Source organism: Antennarius striatus, chromosome 9 (genome assembly GCF_040054535.1).
Source record: "Antennarius striatus isolate MH-2024 chromosome 9, ASM4005453v1, whole genome shotgun sequence".
Taxonomy (NCBI): Eukaryota; Metazoa; Chordata; class Actinopteri; order Lophiiformes; family Antennariidae; genus Antennarius; species Antennarius striatus.
In genome coordinates this window covers 6,648,874-6,671,355 of record NC_090784.1, presented here as the reverse complement: position 1 = coordinate 6,671,355, position 22,482 = coordinate 6,648,874, and the positions used below count along the sequence as shown (strand labels likewise).

General features: G+C 43.6%; 1 protein-coding gene across 5 annotated transcripts in view; it reads right to left on the bottom strand.

The window, feature by feature from the left end:
• Positions 1-22,482, bottom strand: part of LOC137601365 (zinc finger protein 516-like) — a 47,136-nt gene that overhangs the window by 7,863 nt on the left and 16,791 nt on the right. For all 5 annotated transcript variants that reach the window (XM_068323524.1, XM_068323520.1, XM_068323523.1 and 2 more), the window contains 2 exons: positions 7,688-9,812; positions 3,259-4,572 (listed from right to left, as the gene is read on the bottom strand). In XM_068323524.1, coding sequence (XP_068179625.1) covers positions 3,259-4,572; positions 7,688-9,443 — 3,070 coding nt within the window. In that variant the 5' untranslated portion in view covers positions 9,444-9,812. The remainder of the gene's footprint in view (positions 1-3,258; positions 4,573-7,687; positions 9,813-22,482) is intronic.

Genomic DNA, 22,482 nt, shown 5'->3' with positions numbered 1-22,482 from the left:
GCACAGTTAAAACTTCTACCACGTCTAATAAACAGGAAAACCACTGGAACCCCAAAACAGATCAGGGCGAGGGGGATGTGGGTGATCAGCAGCGGACATCCCATACAAGAGCTACAAACGATGACTCGTTACTCCCCTCGAGTGGACGCATAAGTAGTGCGTAATGCATAATTTTGGATGCAGAAAGAGAATATATGAGCCTTTAAGTCTCCGGTGAGCGTTAAAAATGTATCAATTATTTTTTTTCCAGAATTCAAAGCATGATATTCTCACAAAAGCCATATTTATCTTCACAGATAATGTCTTGCAATGCTTTATCTTGATTGCTGGTTTTGTGTTGCTAACTGTTTTGCAGCCTTGGCCAAAGCCACACTTCTGACGAGATGTGAATTCCATCAAAAGAGGGTTCGCGGTTTAAAATACTGCTTTAAAGTGTTTACTTGAAACATCTTGTTTAAATAGTGATGCGTTCATGTACAAAAGGCCGACGCGCACTAAAGAGTCGTACGCTTTGAATTCCTAGATGAGCTTTCCCGTATGACGTATTCTGCAGTGGAAAGGTGGACATCAGCATCAGTTTATTCAGGGGCAGAAGACTTTTTTTTCCATGGAGGAGGTTTTGCAGGCATTGAATGAAGCTGTAAAGGTCAGCGCAGCGCCGAGGAGAGTGGGAGTACATAAACACACGGGCCGGATGGAGGTAGGTAGCGTCAGTAGTGGACTAGTGCTGGCATCATTAGTATGTCTAATGTGTCATTATGAGCGGCTAGCTCCAGGCGCTGGACTGCAGCTGTCACACAGGATCATCTCAGACGCTGACAGCCAGACACACACTGCACACACACACACACCGCATAAATTACAGGCAATTAAAACGCCCCGGCTGTGATGTGCCCGCTCTGCTGCCCGTGTGTCACATGTCGTGTGTGTGTCTAAGTGTGTGTGTGTGTTTTTCAAAACTTATTTTATGTGTGTTTGGTGTAAAGTAGGAAGGTGAGACTGTGGCACGGTTACACGTGCACACAGACAGACACACATGCACACACACACACACACACTCGTATGCACATACACAGTGTACATGTTGATGATGCCTTTTAGATGGAAAAGGAGAAACAAACGAATCATAAATGTCTGATCTTGTCGATCAGTCATCTGTCTGACCCTGTGAGTGTGTATGAAATTCTTCTTAGTGTTTTATCTGATACAACTGATTTGATTTGGGTGAACTGAATGAATATGTCCAACATTTCAGTGATGACTGTCAAACCACCACCTATTCTCTCCTTCTCTCTCTCCCTTTATCCCTTTCTCTCTGTCATGCTCTCTCTAAATATTAGACTCAGAATGTATCTTGGTCTCAAAAATAAGTAAATAACTCAAATACACCTTAATCAAGATTATTTGTCATGTGTTTACATAAATATAATTGTGTTTGATCAATATATTGTAAGAATCTGGATACTGGAATTTGTTTATTTGGTCCATTTTTGGTTTTCAATGCTATTTTCAACTAATGATGCAGCTAAATCAACATCCATCCATTTTTTAAATACTACTGGATACTATCCAGGGTGACACAACTTCGACACATTTCCAGTTCACCACAGAACATCAAGCACTGAGGACAAGATATCCAACTCTGGCAGCAGACAGAACACATGCTGAGCAGCTGAAAGAGTGACCATTCAGCATGAAGGAATGTCCACCTGAACGAAAACATATTCATATCATATTGAATGTCGGCCTGTTGGGGTCAATGTGTGTTGGGTTTTTTTTTGCTCTGGTGTGTGTGAGACCACAGTCAGAGCAGCTGGAGCCACAACAACAGCAGCAAAATGTAAAAGCATTTAAAGATGGGTGGATTCTTTTGATGACAGTGTGACCACAACACACACACAGACACACACACAGGCATATACACACACAAACACACACACACAGTCCTGTGCCCTCTCTCGCTGACAGAAAATGGGCCTGAGGGTTTGGGGGTACTTGCTGTTAACGTCAAGCACTGAGGCTGGTACATACCTGGGCAGGGCCCAATGGTGTGTGTGTGTGTGTGTGTGTGTGTGTGTGTGTGTGTGTGTGTGTGTGAGCAGCAAAGATGGGTGTTAGCGGGACATGACAGGATGGGTGGGGGTGGGGGGGGGGGCAGGGAGGTGGAGTAGGCGACACAGAGCGTCTCTGGCAGCCCCACTGAGGCCTCTGGATACTCTACCTCCACTGCGGGCTGCCAGCCCTTCTCTCTGACGCACTGATGAAAGACAAGACAGCGCTGAATGTAAACCACAAGCAGACACACACTCATGCACGCATTACACAGGGAAATGGGGGGAAAAAGACTCAGTTGCTCAGAAAAGGTCACTTTATAGCATGTGACTCAAAGGGCTAAGGCGGATGGTGACGATATGCGCCTGGACAGGTGACGGCGATGTCATGCGTCTTCTCCGGGGCTGTTGTCTTTGACCCCTGGCTCCGTACAGCCCCACTTGACCTTAGAGACACAGCCTGAAAATGGGCAAATAATGCGGATGTTGGGTAATGACCATTTCCAAAAGCAGCTGGTGGGGTAATTATTCTGTCTCATCTCTCTCTCTCCTCCCGTTGTGTTCGGCCTACCTCCGTTCACATCTGTGCGAGTCTCTCGTCAGGCGGGAGCCGTGACCTAAACAGTGTGTGACAGCTTTCTGGGAGAGTGCAGCTACAGACTAGGCATGCCTCGCAGACCTGAGAGCAGCAAAGGTTCTCTCACATCTTTCATGGTAAAAAATAAAAACGTGCACATACCCACACACACACACACACACACACACACACACACACACACACACACACACACACACACACACACTACCGAAAAGAAAAACTCAATTGCACACAAGCTCACATGCACACACTTTGCCCCACAAACAATCTTTTGCATGTGGCCATTTAATATATCTGCAGTGAGTCGGTGTGTATGTGCGTGTATGTGTGTGTGTGTGTGTGTGTGTGTGTGAGAGACGACGTAAATGTTTTCCTGATTGAAACGGGTTCATCGTATGTAAACACTGCAGCTGACTCTTCCTGGTTTATCTCATCTTGAGAGCTCAAAGCGTTGTCACCTGACAACATTCCCCTTTGGTATTTTCTCCTCTGGGTATTTCTGAGTGTGAGCCAATGAAAGTTTTCACAGATGTCTTCCAAAATAAACAACCAAACACAAAATATGTCAAACAACCAAAAAAAAAAAGAAATAAAGAACTGTCCCCCTACCAGTGGGATCCAGCAGTGCATTGGTGGCCCCCCAGCGGTGGTAGAGGGCTGCCAGTTCATGGGGACTGTAGTTTTTGAGGAATCCGAGGGTGTCCATGGGAATCTCTGGAGTCTCTGCTATCGGCTCCGGCTTCATATCATCGCAAGCCTCTGAAGGCAAAGAAGAAGATGAGGAGGAGGAGGAACTGAGCAGAGCACCTCTGTGTGCCTGGGGGGCTCTGTGGTGGTGTCCAGACATCGAGCTGTGGCTAACGGTGCTGGGCCTCATCGCGTTAGGCCGGCTCTGACTGTGGGTTCTGGGGAGCGGCTGATGGGGCAAACCCCTGGGTCGGTGTTGATCCGACAGGCCGTGTTTGCTGGACAGCATGAAGCCCAGACCCTCCTGAGGCATCAGGTATCGGTCGGCAACCCGAGACGCTGCAGCAGAGTTGGGGCTCGGAGCTGAGGAATACGAGGAGGCGCCTTTGCTCTTCTCCAAGGAGCCGGAGAAAGAAGAGGGGCCTCGCCGAGGATTGATGTCCACGTTGGGTTTGACGCGAGGTTGACGACTCTGGTTCTCGTGTCTGACGATGCTGCTGCTCGGCCGGACGGGGGTTCTTCCTCTATGGGTGCTCGAAGCGGTTGAGGAGACCCTGGCGTAAGAGGAGGAGGGCGTAGATGAGGAGGATGATGATGGTGTGACTGCGTGCGTAGCTGACTTGTTCTTCTTTTGAACCTCGATGGATTGGGTTGGGGGGAGAGTACGTTGAGTACGTAAAAGCGAAGGAAGCGGTGGACACTCTTTTCCCTCCAGGATTGGTGGGGGACCGGTGCGTCTCCTGGAGGACAACGTGTTGTCTCTGGAGCCCCTAGAGGTGTTTTTCAGGGCCCATTTAGGAGCTAGATTGGAGGTACTCCCGTTGATGCGGTGAGCTACAGTCTGGTGCATCCAGAGCACCTCGGGATAGCGGGTCGAGTGGGAGCAGAAGGAGCACTTGTGAATGGGGAGGCTTTTCTTGTCGAGGGTTAGGGAGGCGCCGCCCCTACAGCCCCCAGCCCTTACACACAGATCCACAGGAGTCACGCTAGGATCAAATAGAGGGGACCTGGAAAGGTAAGCATGGGGGGATGCAGAGCTGTTCAACCCCTGAAGGAGAGTTTTCTTCAGCTTGGGAAAACTACCGGACATGCCTCTGTCCAAGCTCGAGGCGGGGGTGGGAATGGAGCTCGGCCTATCTTCAGGGCCGACTGGGTGTTGCACACGAACATGAGTCAAATAGGACTTCAAGTCTGTTGTGACAAAGTTGCAGAGCCTGCAGATGTAAGGTTTATCATCTGAAATAAAGGAAATGACAACACAGAGGTCAGTAACAGAAGAAATCATCAAGTCTGCTATCAGACATCAGAGAACGTTACACGCGTAGTTTCAGGGAAACACCACCAGGTGGTAGTATTGGCCACTATTAGCTATTAATTTTAACATTACCGGCACTTATACTGAAATGATCGTAAAACTAAAGAACACTAAAACTAAGAACACAACAAAAGATATAAAACACTGTCAACTGTTCAAGAAATTTAGATTTATTTATAGAATCTGTAATATAAATCTAATCTATGATGTTTCTGGTATGTTAAAATATTGTTCAAGACACACCTTCGCACAATATTATGAAAAGGAACTGAACAAATGAAATAGTACAAAACATTTATTTATTTGTTTTAATGCTCTTTTATTGTGCTGAGTTTTATAAATTGCTGATTCCTGAAGTGCAGTTCTACGTCTTCGCCACACGATGGCGTGTGTGGCCTGTGTTTGTTTCTCCGATTGTGTTCACTGACTGCAAAACTAAACAGGTCAGAGTACTGTATTGAATGATATTGGGGGCGGGCGGGCGGGGGATCGCATAATAAGCGTGAATAAAATATCCAATTTTGTATGAGAAGTAGTTTTATTCACGATGGAAACAAACTGTTGTCAATTGTGGAGAAATCTAAATGACGGCAATCATTCATTTAGGAATTCAACAGGTTTAGATACTAAACAAATTAACGAATTAGACAGCTGACCAATTGAGCATTATATCATCTTGTACTGCCATACAAGCATTTCATTCTCCAATGATATTATTGTGATCGTCTCCACTACCCCTCCTCTTCTTCACAGTAGCACCAGTAACTTGCCATCTGTTTTTCATTCGGCCTCCTGTTGCCAACACTTGCCAACAAACACAGCTCGGAGTCTGCCAAGGTGAAGCTTCCGGGCACTGTCCTATTTATCGGTATTATTTATCTATTAATGACAAGTTTAAGGCATAGGAATGAAACAAAGTTACTTAATACTGTATTTGTCAATACTTTTTCAAAGAAAATGATCTCATTGCCCTCCTTCTGATGTATCAGTCCAATCTGGAATCAGACTTAGTCGTGCACCTCCACACATGTACACAAAGATTAAAAAAAACCCGCACACATGACGTACCACAAACCCTGCTCACAAGGAGTAATAAAGTAAGGCAGTAACAAACACTATGCCATAGTAACGATAGTCTGTCACTGGAGGGAACATCACGAACATCATGAATCCTCAAAACAAACACAACTACTTTCTAAACATTTCACTGAAGCCTAGAAAAGTAATTCCAATTTCACAGTTGTATAACTCTCTTCAAAACAAGGCATAGCATCATTTTCCACCAGGAGCGAAACTGAACTGGAATAAGTAAGGAGATGTCCATGTTACAAAGCCATAACTGTAACTGTGTCTTTTTAATCTATACTGGCACAAAACAAACTCTCAAATAAATAAGTCATGTAACATACAAGATATATATGTCTATCCTGGGGGTTTGACCATGTCGTCTGTCTGTTTTCATTTGCATTCCCAAAAAGGAGATGATTAGCCATGAGGGATAATATCAACGTGTTCCTGTTCATGTCCGCTGAGTGTCTTTTCCCCTATTGCCTGCATCCTTCTCCATCAAGAGGTGACTCTATAAATAACCAATCTCTGAGACATCAGGCAGCCTCACTGGTGAAAAGTGTGGATGAAAGACAAGGTCTCAAGAGATAACCTCTGAAATTTGGAGATAGTCATGAGAAACCGGGAGAAACAGTATGGAGAAAAAAAAGGATAAATAGACTAAAGCCTCCAAATGTCTTAGTAAACACGGATTTGGTTTCATTTTTAATCCGAAATGGGTTGTGTCACATCTAACAATGTCTCTGCATGTACACATAATTATAAAGATCACAAATGCAATTCCTGAGATCACCAGAACAGCTATTAGAAGGAGTGAATGATTGACATTAACCACTCTTTTATCCGTTATTATGTTAAATAACTGATGATTATAGCAGTCGTTTTTCAGTCGGTGACGAGCAAAAGGAAATATGGAGACATATTTCAGTGGCAAGGACAAAAAGGAGTGTAAAAGGCGTATTTATACACAGATAAAGGGGGTGAGGGGAGTTTCCTGAGACAGGAAGACCTGAAATAGCACACAGCTCGATCAGGCCCGAAGACATGTTACTGTTATTTTTGAATGTCTGCACTAACAGGGAGCAGAGGAAGCAATCACTACAATTCTTTACTATCAACTATCCTGGTCTGCACAAACAGCATTTTCAGTCAGGGGAGAGGTTAAAAGACAAAGACAGGCAAGCTTTAAATGCTGAATAAAAAGGAACTGTTCTTTTATTGTATTACAGACATTAATATGGGTATTTGGCCTTGCATGTGAAGTTTGTATCTCTCTCTGCACTGTTTATAAGTTGTGGAGGTGAAAAAAATGATAGGTATTCCAAAAATGCCTCTCCTATTCCGACGCACCACTGAAAAAATTTAAAGTTTCACTTGACCGTTTAGTTTATGGCTTTGTCATATAGAATAATTGTAGTTGTAAACAGATGTTGAAACGGCAGTTAAAGTTTATCGACCATAGTTTATCGACCACAGACACTATAAAAGCTGGGGTCAGGTGTTGTTATGACACTGAGCCACATGGTGGCTCTGCAGAGCCCGATCAGATTATTGGCTGCATCTACAACAAAGCCCATTTCATCAACAGATGTTTACTACAGAATGACATAGTCAGAGGCCTCGAGTGGGAGGCATGGAAAGGAATACACACATTTCTGTCACTACATCTTTGAGCGCATAACTCGTGGTTATATCATTACTTTACTTGCTGAGACATACATTCTTAGTTTTTTTATTCATGAAAGCTGAGCCAGTATCTTAAAAAGTCAACAGAACACTGACTTGTTAGACCATCATCTGCACTATGGCATCATTTTTTTATTGTTTTCTTAAATAAGATATTACTGAAAGCTTGAAACAGTAAATAAAGCAGTGATTTTCATTCATAAATATATACCATCAAAAAAATTGAAAGACATTTCTCCAGTTCCATTTGATTTTTCTTAAATAATAGAATAATTAACTAACCTGCGAGTCCAGAGTTTGCAGTACCCATCTCTGAAGCCTGATCTCCAAGGGTAGAGGCTGGTGGAGAGTCTCCATAACCTGGGGTGTTGGGCCGGCTAGGGGAGCCTGACTCTGGATCACTGGTGGAGCCCCACTGGTCATCTCTACCAGTCCTTTCCTTATCTTCCACAGATGCCCTGTTTCCATCCTTCCTGTGGACTCGCTGGTGGACTATCATCTGGTGACGACTTCGAAACACCTTCCCACACTCAAAGCACTCGTTTGATTTGGAGGAAGCTTGTGATTGAGAAGATCGGCGTCTGTCCTGACGAGACGAAGGCCTGTACTCGGAGTCACTGAGGCTCTCTGGTGTCCGATCACCTGAAGAAGCTTGGGTTCCAAAGCTGGAGCTGCTACGTCGTCCTGAGCTGCGTTTCTCTTGACCTTGCAAGACGTATCGGCTGCTCTCCTTCTCAAAAACCACAGCGGCCCCAACAAGGGACTCCTCGCCTATGTCAACTCCCCCATAGGAGGCTTTGTAACTTGGCTCCATTGGCTCCACCACCCTTCCTTTAGTAGCTAATTGCCAGGCCTGGTAGCTGCAGACTGGGTCTAATTCTGGAATTCTCTGGCCAGGAACCTGCTTCTCATTCTCCTCAACATCTTGGATCTTTTCTTTAACTGGCTGGAGTTGTAAGTACTCTATGAACCGTCTCTTAGCAGCTGGCGAATCCTCGTCATCGCTGATTCTGCAGTGGCTCTGGGATTTCCTACCGTAGTTGAGACTGTGGACTTTTTCATGGGCCCTCAAGCTCTCTCTATTGTGAAAAAGATTCCCACATTTGCAACACATTTGATAGATCGATGTAATAGAGATATTGACATTATCAGGATCCTGAGCTACATCATTGATGGTGGCTGGGTGCTCAGTTGGATCTACTTTTGACCGTGACCTGGATTTGGTGTTGTGTGTTTTCATGTGTGATTTGAGAAACCAAGCTTCACGGAACCGTCGTCCACATATACGGCAGCAGTGGTCCAGGATTCCTGCGTGTTTCTTCATATGTGACTTCAGAAACCAGGCTTGGGTAAAGACCTGCCCACAGGTCTCACAGGGGAAGGTCCCGTCACTCTGAGGCTGGAGGGCATCAGGCTCGGGCACAACCTCTTCCTTAACAGTGGTCTCCTCATCGGCGTCTGCTGTTATGTGGACCTTTTCAATATGGCTAAGGAGCTGGTCCTCCCGTAGGGCCTCATAGCCGCACAGACGGCAACAGTACGGCCTCTGGTCGGTGATAGATTTCTCTCTTTTCATGCTCCTCCCAGGCACTTTCCTCCGAGTCTCCTCACCAACGTCCCCATTGACCACCCGGTTACAGGCCGAGCTGCTCTTCGTTGGACTCGTACCTCCGTCGAGACCCTCTGAAACACTCATCTCTTCCTCGGCCCCTGCCTCTTCTTCCTCATTGGTGTGGTGTCTAGAGAGTGTTCCCATTTTGTGGCTGCGAATATGAACTTTGAGATTGCCCTTCTGCGATGCCCTGTGGTCACAGTAAGGGCATTTGTAAGGGCGAGCACCTGTATGACGTCTCATGTGCTGTGACAAAGAGCTGAGGAATGGGAAGCTGCGTCCACAGATATTGCAGTCGTAAGCCTCTGAGATTTTATCATCCTCTCCCTCACCCTCGTTTCCAGTTCTGACCTTGTCTTCCACCAGTGTTTCCTTTTGACTTTCTGCCTGGGTCTCCATCATCTCCACGCTGTCTCTAGGATTCATGATCCAAACCAAACTACCCTGTCGACCTGACCTTTCCCAAGCTCTGTACAACTCAAACTACTGCTATCTGCAGTTGCACATCTAGAGTTGACTAGTGTGGCTTTGTTGGTCGTTTAAAATGCCGTCAATCATCCAGAGATCAAGCTGCTTACACGGCAGCTCATTTAGCACTCTCCAGTTACTGGATGCAATACCATCTATCCATCTTCATCTGACACTGTCACTGCGTGTCACTGGAGGGCTTTTTCATCAGGGTAGCTAATTCCACCACACTTCCTTCATTCATTTTACTGGCTTCTCTTCATTCCCTTCAGTTTTTGAACAGTTTTCAGGTTCCCTTCTGGCCTCCATGTAATAAACAACCTTCACCTGAGAGATAGAAACAGAAAGAAAGAAAGGGAGACAGAGAGAGAGAGAAAAAGAAATAGAGAGAGAAAGAGTGTTTAGGGAAGACAAAGAAGGGGAAACAACCACATCAGTAAAGCAAAGGTACTTCACAGACACTCAATTTTCAGACATATTCTACTGCAGTTTTTATACAGAACTAAGCTGGATTGTACATTTTGATAGATAGCCTTTCGTGAGGCTGACCCAGAAGCCATGAATAAAAAATAAGGTAAAGTAATATCTATATTGGTGATCATCATTTGGCAAACCCATAAGAGAAACCAGGCAAAATCCATTACATCTTTTTGAGCACTCATCTTTGACTGCTAATACCAACACAAAAGTAACTAATTACATAAATACTTAAATAAATCATGTTATATCATGTAGAACCGTGGTAATTACATCTATAAACTGTCCTCTTTATTGACAGACTGTTAACATTTTTTAAGCCCCCAAATTCTTTCTAAACTGAGTCACATACTTCACATTGACATCAGTTGGTAATAGGTTGATTGTTTACACAAATAAAGTTCATTGTGTGTCTGTGCACACACGTGTGTGTGTGTGTGTGTGTGTGTGTGTGTGTGTGTGTGTGTGTGTGTGTGTGTGTGTGTGTGTGTGTGTGTGTGTGATAATACGCCGCCACCATGTGCACAAGGCGTGTAAGGCTCGGGGGCTCTGATGCCACACTGGCTGAGTCGACAATTTACACAATCGGGATGGGGTTGCGTGGGTGGGGGCCGTGTTCGCATTAGCAAGATCAGCAGTGCCATCATATTGCCTCCCAATACTGGCCTCATGCAGCCGCCTCAACTGACACTGTCACATGACAGGGATCTTAAGTACACAACAGGAAGTGGCTCTTCAGACAGTTTGCTTTGCTCGGTCTCAGACTAAAGTTGAATGGGGTCAGGAACACAGTCAAACAGAAAGAGAAAAAGAGAAGGATGATGAGAAAAGAGATAAGAACTCCCACAGTGTTCACTAAGTTCATACCTCGTATATTACCTTCAACGGGTGGATTATTTTCATATTGTACATGTTTTCATGACTAGGTTTGCTTCACTGCAGATGTTCTGCTGTGAGTGAAATCCATAGATTCATTGTGTAATGTGTGTTAGATAATATCATGTCACACTTAGGTTTATTGGGAATGGTTGTGATTGAACTATTTCTGCCATGTCCAATTCTTCTCACAGTTAATCACATGTTTACTATTTTCGCCTTTTGAGCTGTTTGAGGACTTCATTCAACAAGAACCATTTCTATTGTTACTGTTATTGACCGAACTGACACATTTACTGCAGTTCTACTACAAATATTCTCTAATTCAAGTAGAAGCTATAGCAGGAAAAGCATAGACTATATGAAATGTGAATGAAAACATTATTGCAGGCTATTATATGAAGTCCCCGAGTTCATGAGCTGAGTTACTGCTAGGCTCTAATTATAAGTGCATAATTGAGCATAATTGTACGAGGATAATGCCGTGGATGAGGGAAGTTAGAACAAGAAATATCATCTGTCTTAAACTCCTGCACTGAAACTGACTACCCAGTAACAGAGACACCTCTCTCTTCTCATTTATTTATCTGAAATTAGTGCCATCTCATCCTGTGCTGCTTGGTGAGATAAAGATTCCAGCTTACAAGTACAGCAGCCAAAAGTGGATGAACTGTTTTATTGAGAGATGTTTCACACATTTAAGAAAGCTTTACAGTATTTCTCCTCAATGAATATCAACTCAAAAAAGAGATTCAAGGGCACTCTATGGTGACTGCAAATTTCATCCCTGCTTGTTTTTACTATAGTTATTAGCACCAACAACACAATGTATAGTGTTTCTCTCTCTCTCTCTCTCTCTCTCTCTCTCTCTCTCTCGCTCTCTCTCTCTCTCTCTGTGTGTGTTTGTGTGTGCGTGCGTGCGTGCGTGCATGTGTGTGTGTGTTTGATTATATGTTACAGCATAGACCTCTGACTTCACGTCTGAGGCTATAATTCCTATTCCTACTGAATGAAAACAAGTTCATGACAGATGTGTGTTTTAACTATTAATGACACCAGGATAATTTTACCACGAGTGGTTGTACAATTTTTGTATTTTTGTGTGCAAAAATAGAAAAATATAAAATATCCTGCTTGATAGATTGTCATGATGCCAAGACATTCTATATACATCATGTTCCCCAGAGGATAAATGGTTGCCCTGACTCAAAATGAGCTGTTTCTGACTGTCACAGGATGAATCCGTTACTTTGGTGAATGAATAAAGATGAAAGAGAAGAGTCATCATCTTGACACACCGCATAAATATAGAACACTGAAGCTTGAGGGAACTTCCATGTCTCATATAATATGATAGACAATCAGGTGATGATGGACATTAAGCAGCAAACTAAGGAAAACAAATCTGTCAAACCCTATCTATCCATCCTCCCCATCTGCTCCATCTGCTCTCCGTCTTCGGATCTAATGTTACTCATTAATACTTAGTAGTTACTTCCAGTTCTGGTGATAAAAACAAAGGATAATAATCTTACTTCCTACAAAATCGCCCTGATAATTGGGGTTCATGAGGGATAAATGGGGGAGGGGGTGAGAATACTCAACAGTAAGCCTGTCAACAACCAGACAGTCACATGTGCAAATTGAAATGTAATGAGATTAGCCCCCAGAAAGGAAACAATGCAGGCTCCGGCCATTCAGGCAAAATGAAAGAAAGAAAAAAAAAACTGGTTGAGGACAGAGAAACTGGACAAGATTATCCCAGGAATCATTAAAGCAATAAAGTGGCTGAAAAGTTCTCTTATAGGCCAACATTTAACGACAACATTATAAACTCAATCCCAAAGGTAGCAACAACAGTTCAGTTCTACTTCATTACTGTAACTAACACACAAACAAGGAATATTATGGCTGATTTTTTGCTAGTATTTTGCATTGGGCTCCATGCGTTAGTCCTCAACGGGGTTAAGACACATGTGTCAAACTCAAGGCCAGGGGGCCAAATGTGGCCCGCCACATCATTTTTTGTGGCCCGCGAGAGTATACAAGGTCAGAATATCTAAAAATAAATAGGTCAAAAGTGTGCTTTGACCGAAACTACATTTCCCACATTGCAGTAATTCAGCCCATTTTAACTTTGACAGAAACGTTTTGAACAAAGTTACTGTCATAACTTGTGTTTAATGTTATTTTTCTTTATTCTCTTTGATAGTTTGATCCTTGATTGATGGAGTTCTGTGGGTTTAATAACCTGTCAAATTAAAAGGATTTATTTTATAACAGAGCAACAAGCAAATATGTTTACTCTATGTAACTGTAATGTTTGTAACTTGAATAAGCAATAAATTAAGAGTTATTTAACACTAAGGAGTAGTCACATTTATTTTACATTACATTGAGTTACATTTAGTTACATGTATTAGTTACACGTGGCCCTTTGAGGACAGTCATTATGCTGATATGGCCCTTGGTGAAAATGAGTTTGACACCCCTGGGTTAGGGTTTTATTTCCTTGTCCAAAAGCGACCATCTCAAAAGACCAACCCAGTTAAGACGACTAACGCAAACAGAGAATGTCTATTATTAGACATGCCAATATTGGACACTTTAGCTTCCTTCCCATGGTCCACTGAGAGTGAGTGGAGACCCACACTCAGATGATAATAACTACTATGTCAAACAAAAACAAACTTCCTTTTTTTCCTCCCTCCTTGCATGTTCAACCTTCTGCTTTGTGAACACTGAACCGTGGTGGCTGAGGTCCAGCAAATGGAGGAAATTCACTCTTATTTTCCCATCCACTCACAACCTTTTCAGAAGAGGCAGGCTATTTCAGTTGCATAGACCCCTGAGGTTCACATCTGGAGTAAATCTTGGAAAGAAGTGTCAAACTGTGTACACGGGCCACAGGAGAACCTGCTCACAGCTGTAAAGTTGTGTTTTGTTTTGTTTTTTTTACACATTAGTACTGTAGCAAAGGTGGACTCAATCTGAAACTAAGTCTGTGAAAAACCAAACACTTACCAAGCAATTTCTAAACATTTTAATGCTTTTGATCACCCTGACTCTCTTCGTGAAATGGAGCTCTGGTCAACAGGATCTTGAATAAACCAACAATCCACTGACCTAAATGATCTGTTTGTGTTTTTCTGTACCAGCGATGGTTGCAATCACCTTCGGGCCATGAAGTTGGAATGCAGATCACACGTCAATAGTTCAATAATATTAAGCAAACATTTCAACTCAAAAAAAGAGCTGCTTCCATGTAGAGAGTTTTGCATCTGAACAAAGAGTTTGCAGAAACACAATGTCTTCACAGATGGTGATAAGCTTCGCTGCTCTGCTCCTCTGTGAAGGAAAACAGTCCTCCAGCCAGGAGGCACCTTCATCAGAGCCTCAGATATAAATCTCCCGCACCCAAAGGTGTGAAGAGTGGCTTTCACAATGCACTGAGTCGCTGCACCATCACTTCATCACCGATAATAACTGTGAGTTGTACACTTGAGGGACATCCTTCATTTCAGGATCCGTTTCCCTCCCATTTGGTGGCACACAGACGAGCATTTAAGGTTAGGAAAACTGGAGGGGGGACAATAAAGAGTGGAGCTCTTGTTGAAATGCACTCACTAACGCACGCACAATCACACACACACACACAGACGCACGCACACACATACACACACACACACACACACACACTTGCATACATGTAGAGTAACTGAGGAATAAAGAGGAAAAACAGAGGGGGCTTTTACTGTTGTCCACACACATCTATACAAAGTCTACATGTGCACACTGTGGGCTTTTAACACTGTTCATACAGGCAGCACTGAAAGCTTAACAACTCATACAGAGCTGCTCTCTCCCTCTCTCTCTCTCTCTCTCTCTCACTCTCTCACTCACACACGCACGCACGCACACACACACACACACACACACACTGCTTTACAGGACATATCTTACAGAGAACACTACAAAAAACCTCACTATCTTCTGTACAGTTGCTCATAAAATGGAGACATTCAGTAATCAGTACAGGACAGAGGGGTTTACTATGGAGTCCGACACACTCACACAAACATGCACACACACAAACACACAGTGCACAACCAATGTATTCTCAGACCAATCAATAATCCATTATGAACAAACTGCTCCTTACCTCTCACCCTGCTCTAAACTGGCAGACAAAGAAGTCTGCTGCAAGCTCTCTGAAAAAGGAGGGCTAAAGCACAGCTGGATGCACGCACGCACACACACACACACACACACACACACACACACACACACACACACACACACAAACAAACAAAAACACGCTACAGCGATTTGCAAAACACAGAGCTGAGCAGTAGAACTCTTTAGTGTCAGCTACAAGAGAAAAGTTTTTTAAAAATGACTCTATATGTACGTAAAAGCAGAAAACACACCACCTAAATGTGTAGAACATCTGAACACTGCTGAAAGGATAGCTTCAAAGTATTTATAGGAATGTGCATAAATGTTCTACATGCATTAAACATGCATGTTTATCTCTACGTTGTTAAAATGTATTATTAATTTCCACATATATGACCATGTTGTTCCTGTGTATAATTCTGTGAGTGTGTTCTTGTATAAGCTAGAAGGGCCAGCTCTTTAGAGGCTGATGGGGGTGGGTGCAGCTCAGTGTGAACTTTGGTCCATTTTTGGACAGGATTTTCCGTTTTGGTTCTTTTTTGAGTCCAGTTTGTGTTAAAAAGTGAGTCCAGTTTCATCAGACTGGAAGCTCTCCACTTGTGTTCTTACCTTAACTCTGTTTTAACTCTAGTTTTGGCTGAGGGGCGACTCATGGGTTCTCATCTGAGACTTTTTATAACCTAAGTAGAAACACAAGTGTCCATGTGGTCCACAGGTGTCTCACTCAGGCCTGACAAATGGGGCTCCTGGTCTGGTTCTGTCTCCAGATCATTGATATTTAGGCCCAGTCTGGGACCAGTCTAGTTCTGATCTCTGACCACTTTCAGTTGTGTTCTAAATCTTGCTCTCCTCTCGTTCCTCTCGTCCCTGTCAGAGCAGGTCATGCTCATAAGCAGGAGGAACAGTGGGGGGTTTTGCGGCATTGTTGGGGTCTCCAATTCCCATCCATAGTTCCATCCCAGCCCCCCCATCTCTCTTAAACCCATCCAGAACAATAGAGGGGGTCCCCTGGCTACCCTTTTTTGCGTGAGACGGTTTTTGGATAGAAAAGAGTCCTCTGGTTATGTGTGTGTGTGTGGGGGGGGGTATACATAGGAAGTGGCAGGTGTTTGGGTCAATACTGTCATGTCATATTTTTGTGACCGGTTCATGCTACCACTGGAAAGGTCAGGGGGCTACTGGACACCCTAACAAACACTGAGGAGTCCCGAAGGAGACCTGATAGGATTGATTGATTGATGATTGATTGATTGACTGATTGGTGTACACCTGTCACACAGCCACTGGTCTCTGACTGCTGGACTTCACGCTGCTGTGAATGTCCTTGACAATAACTTTTACTATAGGTACTATTAACTTTTTAAAAAGTCTGTTTTCCTAATCTAAATTTATCTGAAGATAAACCTTTCTGCTTTCTCTTTAAACACCGCTGCTCTGCTAACTACTGCTATAATTTAGCTCCGTTAAAAGCCAACAAGTTCTGCCTGCTCTCATGGGCCCGACTACCTTCTCCAGCTTCCTCTGGGACTGTGTGTGTGTGTGTGTGTGTGTGTGTGTGTGTGTGTGTGTGTGTGTGTGTGTGTGTGTGTGTGTGTGTGTGTATGTGTGTGTGTGTGCGTGCGTGTGTGTGTGTGTGTTCTGCCTCCCCCTCCTTCTAAAACTGTTTTTCTCACACCGCTCGTTAACCCCTGGGTGCTCCTGCCCATAGAGACTCCCCACCACCTCCTCCTGTAGCAGTAAGCCACAAACACACACACATACACACACACATACACACACACACACACACACACACACACACACACACACACACACACACACAAAGCACCCAGACCACACTACTGTGACATGATCTGAAGTCCTTCAGAGCTCACAAACAGATATGCTCACTGACTAAACTTTAAAGTCAATATTAACCCTGACCCAGACTTATCTAACCTTAAACCTGATAGTAGAGTAGATGAAATCTACTCAGAATATACTTTCTGGTACGTATCAGAAGGTAAGAAACAATCAACAGTCATTTAATAATACTGAAACATAGTCATTCATTTCATTTCAGATATGTCATGACTGTTGTCTTCCACATAGACGAACGTAGGAACAACAACCGACCAGGAGCAGAGGCAAAATGAGTGCTCCTGCAACCTGTTGGTGTAATCGAGGAGAGAGCAGAAGATGCACTTGTGGTAACAGTGCCTGATTTAAATCTAAATTGAAGCTCCTCCATCTTTTTCTCACTCTATTTCCAGCTGTCCATTCCTCTTTCAACCCTCCCTACTCTTCCTCCATGCTCCTCCATCCTTCTGCCGCTCCAAAACAACCTCTGTAACTGACCCGGAGTCTGTCTCTCTGAAGTGTAATTAGACAACTGACCTCAAGGCTGGCAACCCGCCGCTCACACTGTCACACTTTCTGATAGAGTGGTTCTATTTTGCTGGCCGCCACATCACGATGACGGTGACTAAGTTCACACATGAGTCACACCCGTAAACAGCGTGATGGAATGGATTCAGCATATTTAACAGGAATAATCCAACAAACCCTGCAGTTTTCTATTAACGGGCACCTTTTGTCGGATTCACGTGGTCAAAAAGCAACACAAAGGAAAAAGCCCAGAAAGATTTGTCTGAGTCACAAAATGAGAGAGCGAATTAATAAGCAAGAGGTGAGAAAATGTGCTGCAGACAGTTGTCATTTCACACAGCCAAACTGATATGAGAAGCCTGCAAACCTCGACTCGCCGCACCAGATGGCTCCCAGAAAGAAAAAAGACTATTTTAACCTTTGCAGCTTATTAAAGGGCATCTGTTTACAGGAAACCAACATGTCGTGCACTTCAGCTCCAGGTATACCCACCAAAATCACCAACACCACCTTTTTTAATATCTGGATTTCATCATCGGAGTTCATCATAAAACTCGACAGCACCAATGAGCTGTTATGTTCTACTAAGAAGCCAAAAAAGAGAATGGTGTCTGTCACCTCGATCCTGATTAACTAAACTGACTACAAACTGGTGTCAATGCTGAAGTGTTGCATCGCAGTTTGTGAGCTTCTTTCTGTACACATGCAGGATGTCTACTTTAATTCTCTTAGACTACTCATTTAGTAGGGTTCTGGTTGTGTTGCCATGTTTTCAACATGTCTTTACCTTCCGGCAAACTGAATAACACATTCTGTAAGTCTTGTCAAGAGGAGATATGAGAGGATGAGAGAGCAACAGATCTGGTTTTGACTCTTCCTTACCACGCACACACACACACGCACATAAACACACGCATGTGTGCATGTGCAAACACACAGACACACATGCACACACACACACACAAAGTGGAAGGATGGTAGGGTTTCCAAAGAAATCTCCTGATGGTTGTACTACAGAGAGAATGTGTGGGCTACAACTAGCAGTTGCTGTTGAGATGTGGTTGACACACAGCTCTTAAGTACAAAACAAAAAATGTCTATATAAAAAAAAGAAAAAGAAAACGTACACATTATATAAACGAAGCTCAACTCAATACTAAAGAAAAATAGTACAAACCCCAATTTCATCATCAGGAAAGAAGTGTCATTGTGAACAAGACACAATGACACTGCATACGTATATACTGTATACATACAGTAATCTATCGCATATTCAAACTTCAAGATGCATGGCTTCACCACATCGCGGATCTTTATACCTTAAGCACATGCTATTGGCTGACAGCATCCATGTGTGCACTGTGTTCCAAGACTCTCGGAACACAGCACACTTCCATGTATTAGCAAAACCCCTATGACAAGTACAATATCAAGGACTGTGACGTTGCCCCGTATGGTGCGACCAGGGCCTCACCTGGAGTCAGGTCCAGGGTTGGGGCTCATATGTGAGTGCCTGGTGGCCGGGCCTCTGCCCACGGGGCCCGGCCGGGCTCGGCCCAAAAGGACAACATGGGCCCAGCCTCCGGTGGACTCACCACCCGCCGAGGAAACAGTAGGGAACAGGTGCAGTGTGGACTGGGTTGCAGTCGTCAGCATGGGGCTCGAAGACCCAATCCCAAGACCAAGAGTCTAGCTCTAGGGACATGGAATGTCACCTCGTTGGGGGGAAAGGAGCCATAGCTTGTGAGGGAGGTAGAGAGGTACCAAATAGATATAGTAGAGCTCACCGCCACTCACAGCTTGGGCGCTGGAACACAAACCCTTGAGAGGGGCTGAACTCTTCACTTCTCTGGAGTTGCACAAGGTGAGAGGCGGTGGGCTGGTGTGGGCTTGCTTATAGCCCCACAGCTCAGTCGTGATATGTTGGAGTTCACCCAGGTGAAGGAGAGGGTCAGGTCCCTGCGCCTTTGGGTTCGGGACAGGTGCCTCACTGGAATACCCGGCCTTCTAGTCCGACTGGGGACTCCATTGTTCTCCTTGGGGACTTCAACGCTCACGTGGGCAATGACAGTGAGCCCTGGAAAGGGGTGATTGGGATGAATGCCCCCCCCCCCCGATCTGAACACGAGTGGTGTTCTGTTGTTGGACTTCTGGGCTAGTATTGAAGAAACACTTTAATACAAAAGTGTTTTAAACAGTCTATAAGAGTGTGGGAAATGCAATGCAGATATAAGGTGGTTTAATGTCAGTATGGGGAGGGCTCATAAACATTTAAATTACCATAAATAATAAAATAATAATAATAACTTTATTTATATAGCTCCTTTAAAAACAAAAGTTTAGAAAGTGCTTTGACAAACAAGGCAAAAGCAGGATACATATGGCAACAAATAGCCAAAACAGTGAGGCCAAATAAAAGCAGGACAAAATTAAGCTAAAATTGAGGTTAAATTAAGCAAAACACACCAGAGCAAGAATTAAGACAGAATGGTAAAAGAGATAAGAACAATAAAAGCAATAAAACTATTCTTTTGTTTTTAATACTTAGAAACAAAAGAATAGAAGGATAAAAAGACAACATTGCATAATGACAAAAATAAAAAAATAAAAATAAAAGTAAATAAAAATAAAAGTAAAAGACGACATCAAATAAAGGCAAGTCTATAAAAATGGGTTTTAAGAAGTGATTTAAAATATGTCACTGATTCTACACGTCTTAACTCCTCCGGCAGGTCGTTCCAAAGTCGAGGGACCCGGATGGAAAAGGCACGGTCGCCTTTAGATTTAAGCCTCGACTTTGGAATCAACCGGAGGGACCCTCCCAAGGATCTAAGGCTGCCTACTGGCTCGTATGGGGTCAACATTTCCGCTATGTAATGAATTAATAGTTCATCAGTATTTCTTGGAATTTTGTTTTTCGCATGTGGGTGGCATTAACCGCGAGTAACGAGGGATTACTGTACATACACATGTATAAACAATATTATAGTATAAATGTTGAGTAATATAAGTAGAAATCAATACCAAAATATTCTGAAGACAAATAATGATGTATTCTATGGTATCAATGCAGTATGGCAGCTCTTATACCGCCTCTGTAAAACAACTCTGTTTGTTTAATCTGTAAAGAAAAGTCAAGTGAAGGTGTCAAAAACTATAAACATACTGTCCTGTCCCCCTGCATCTCGTTCTGATGTGGGAGGTGCCCCCAAGCATCTGGGTGTGGCTTTAAACTACCTCGAAAGTAAACACATCCCAGTCGATATGGAAAGATCAGAGCAACTTTCACTTGGACTAATTGACCAAACATTGTTTCACGTGCTACAAAAGAAGCCACTGATCTTTTCCTCAACCTAAACAAAGTAGTTTTTGTTTTTTACTATCTTAACTTAAAATAAGCCAACGTAATACTTCAAGGTAACCATATGACCTTGCAGCAGGAAGTCTTTGACCGTCACACACGTGATTGCAAAGAAAAAGTTTAGTGTGTTACATTCAAATAATGATGCCCCACTTCTATTGCAGAGTAGGGCCTCTACACAACTCTACTCACAATTTTTTTGCAACTAAGGAAATGTACCTGCTTCCAGTGCTCTAGTATCACCTCTGTTACGGTTCAGGCACTAAAAGGTCACGTGACCCATTATAGAACACTGAGAGAGAATCCTTTCTGTATCACTGCACCATTAATGCTTGGCACACACGGAATATCCTGCACAGCACAATTCACTGCTCACTACACTCAAAACAGCCAAGCTACTTCAGCAACTGAAAGTATTTCATTGCAGTGGTGCACACATTCCTGTCTTTGATGGCTGGAGACAGGATCAAGGGAAGTGTGTGTCACGATAAAGACTAAGCCATAGCACACAGTGTAACTGTGACAACCAATCACCCATCACTGAGGTGGTGTAACTATCTAATGACAACAACATTGAAGGCTGTCGAGTTGAGTAAATCAACAAGAGTTAATGTTAATAACTGGTGACCTTCAACAAATTTATTGGAATTTATTACCTATGGACAACTTCTGGCTTATTTTCTGCTCAGCCAATCAAACTGTATCAACTGCGTCACAGCAAGACGGTTCTGGGTTTGACTCCTGTTCTGTGTGGAGTTTGCATGTTCTCGTGTTTGTCTGGGTCTTCCCCGGGTTCTCCGGTTTCCTCTCACCCCAAAAAAAACATGCACTTCAGGTGAATTAGTGAGTTCCACATTGTTTGTGTGAGGTGTGAGTGTGTGCATGAGCGGTTAAACTTTTGTGTGGCTCCGCAATGCGCTGGCAACTTGTCCAGAGTGCCCCGCATCATGCCCCGCAAGTCTGCTGGGATAGGCTCCAGCAAGCCCCATGACCTGTGAAAGCAGTGGAAGCGATACAGAAGATGTATGAATGATGAATGAATGAATGTACACCAAAAACAATTTCCAATTCACAATAGTGTTCCTTTCCTCGTGAGTAGATTAAAAGAAAGTGAAAAGTATGCAAATGGAAAAAACAACACAATGCTCAATAAGGTCATCATAAACAAACTATCATTCTTCCCTAAAGAAATATTGTAGTGTTTTTCTTGCATGTATCTGAGCCAGTGTGTGTGTGTGTGTGTGTGTGTGTGTGTGTGTGTGTGTGTGTGTGTGTGTGTGTGTGTGTGTGTGTGTGTGTGTGTCTGTGTCTGTGTCTGTGTCTGTGTCTGTGTCTGTGTGTACTGAAACATCTGCCCAAGATTTCGAATCCAAAAATAATAAGTAAGGAGCACCACATAGGAACGGGGGCTGCTAGATGAGAATAACAAACGCTGTTGGTCTCCTCTAGTCAGGACACAGAGGTTTTCTATAAAGTGTAATGCACTGAAGCCACATGACACATTTCTGTCATACGCAGGCTGACAGGCATTACCGTGGGTGAGAGCTTATGTGGCTACGTGGTCCTGATGGATGGCTGCATAAAAAGAGCCGGAGATCCCATCTGGGTCACGTCTTATCAAGCTGACTGATTCGCATTGATGAAATCATGTCGGCTTGTTAACCCACCGAGTGGAAAAAGCTCTAAACTAATACTGAGGAAAACAAGGCAGCATCTGAGAACAGAGGGAGAGAGATG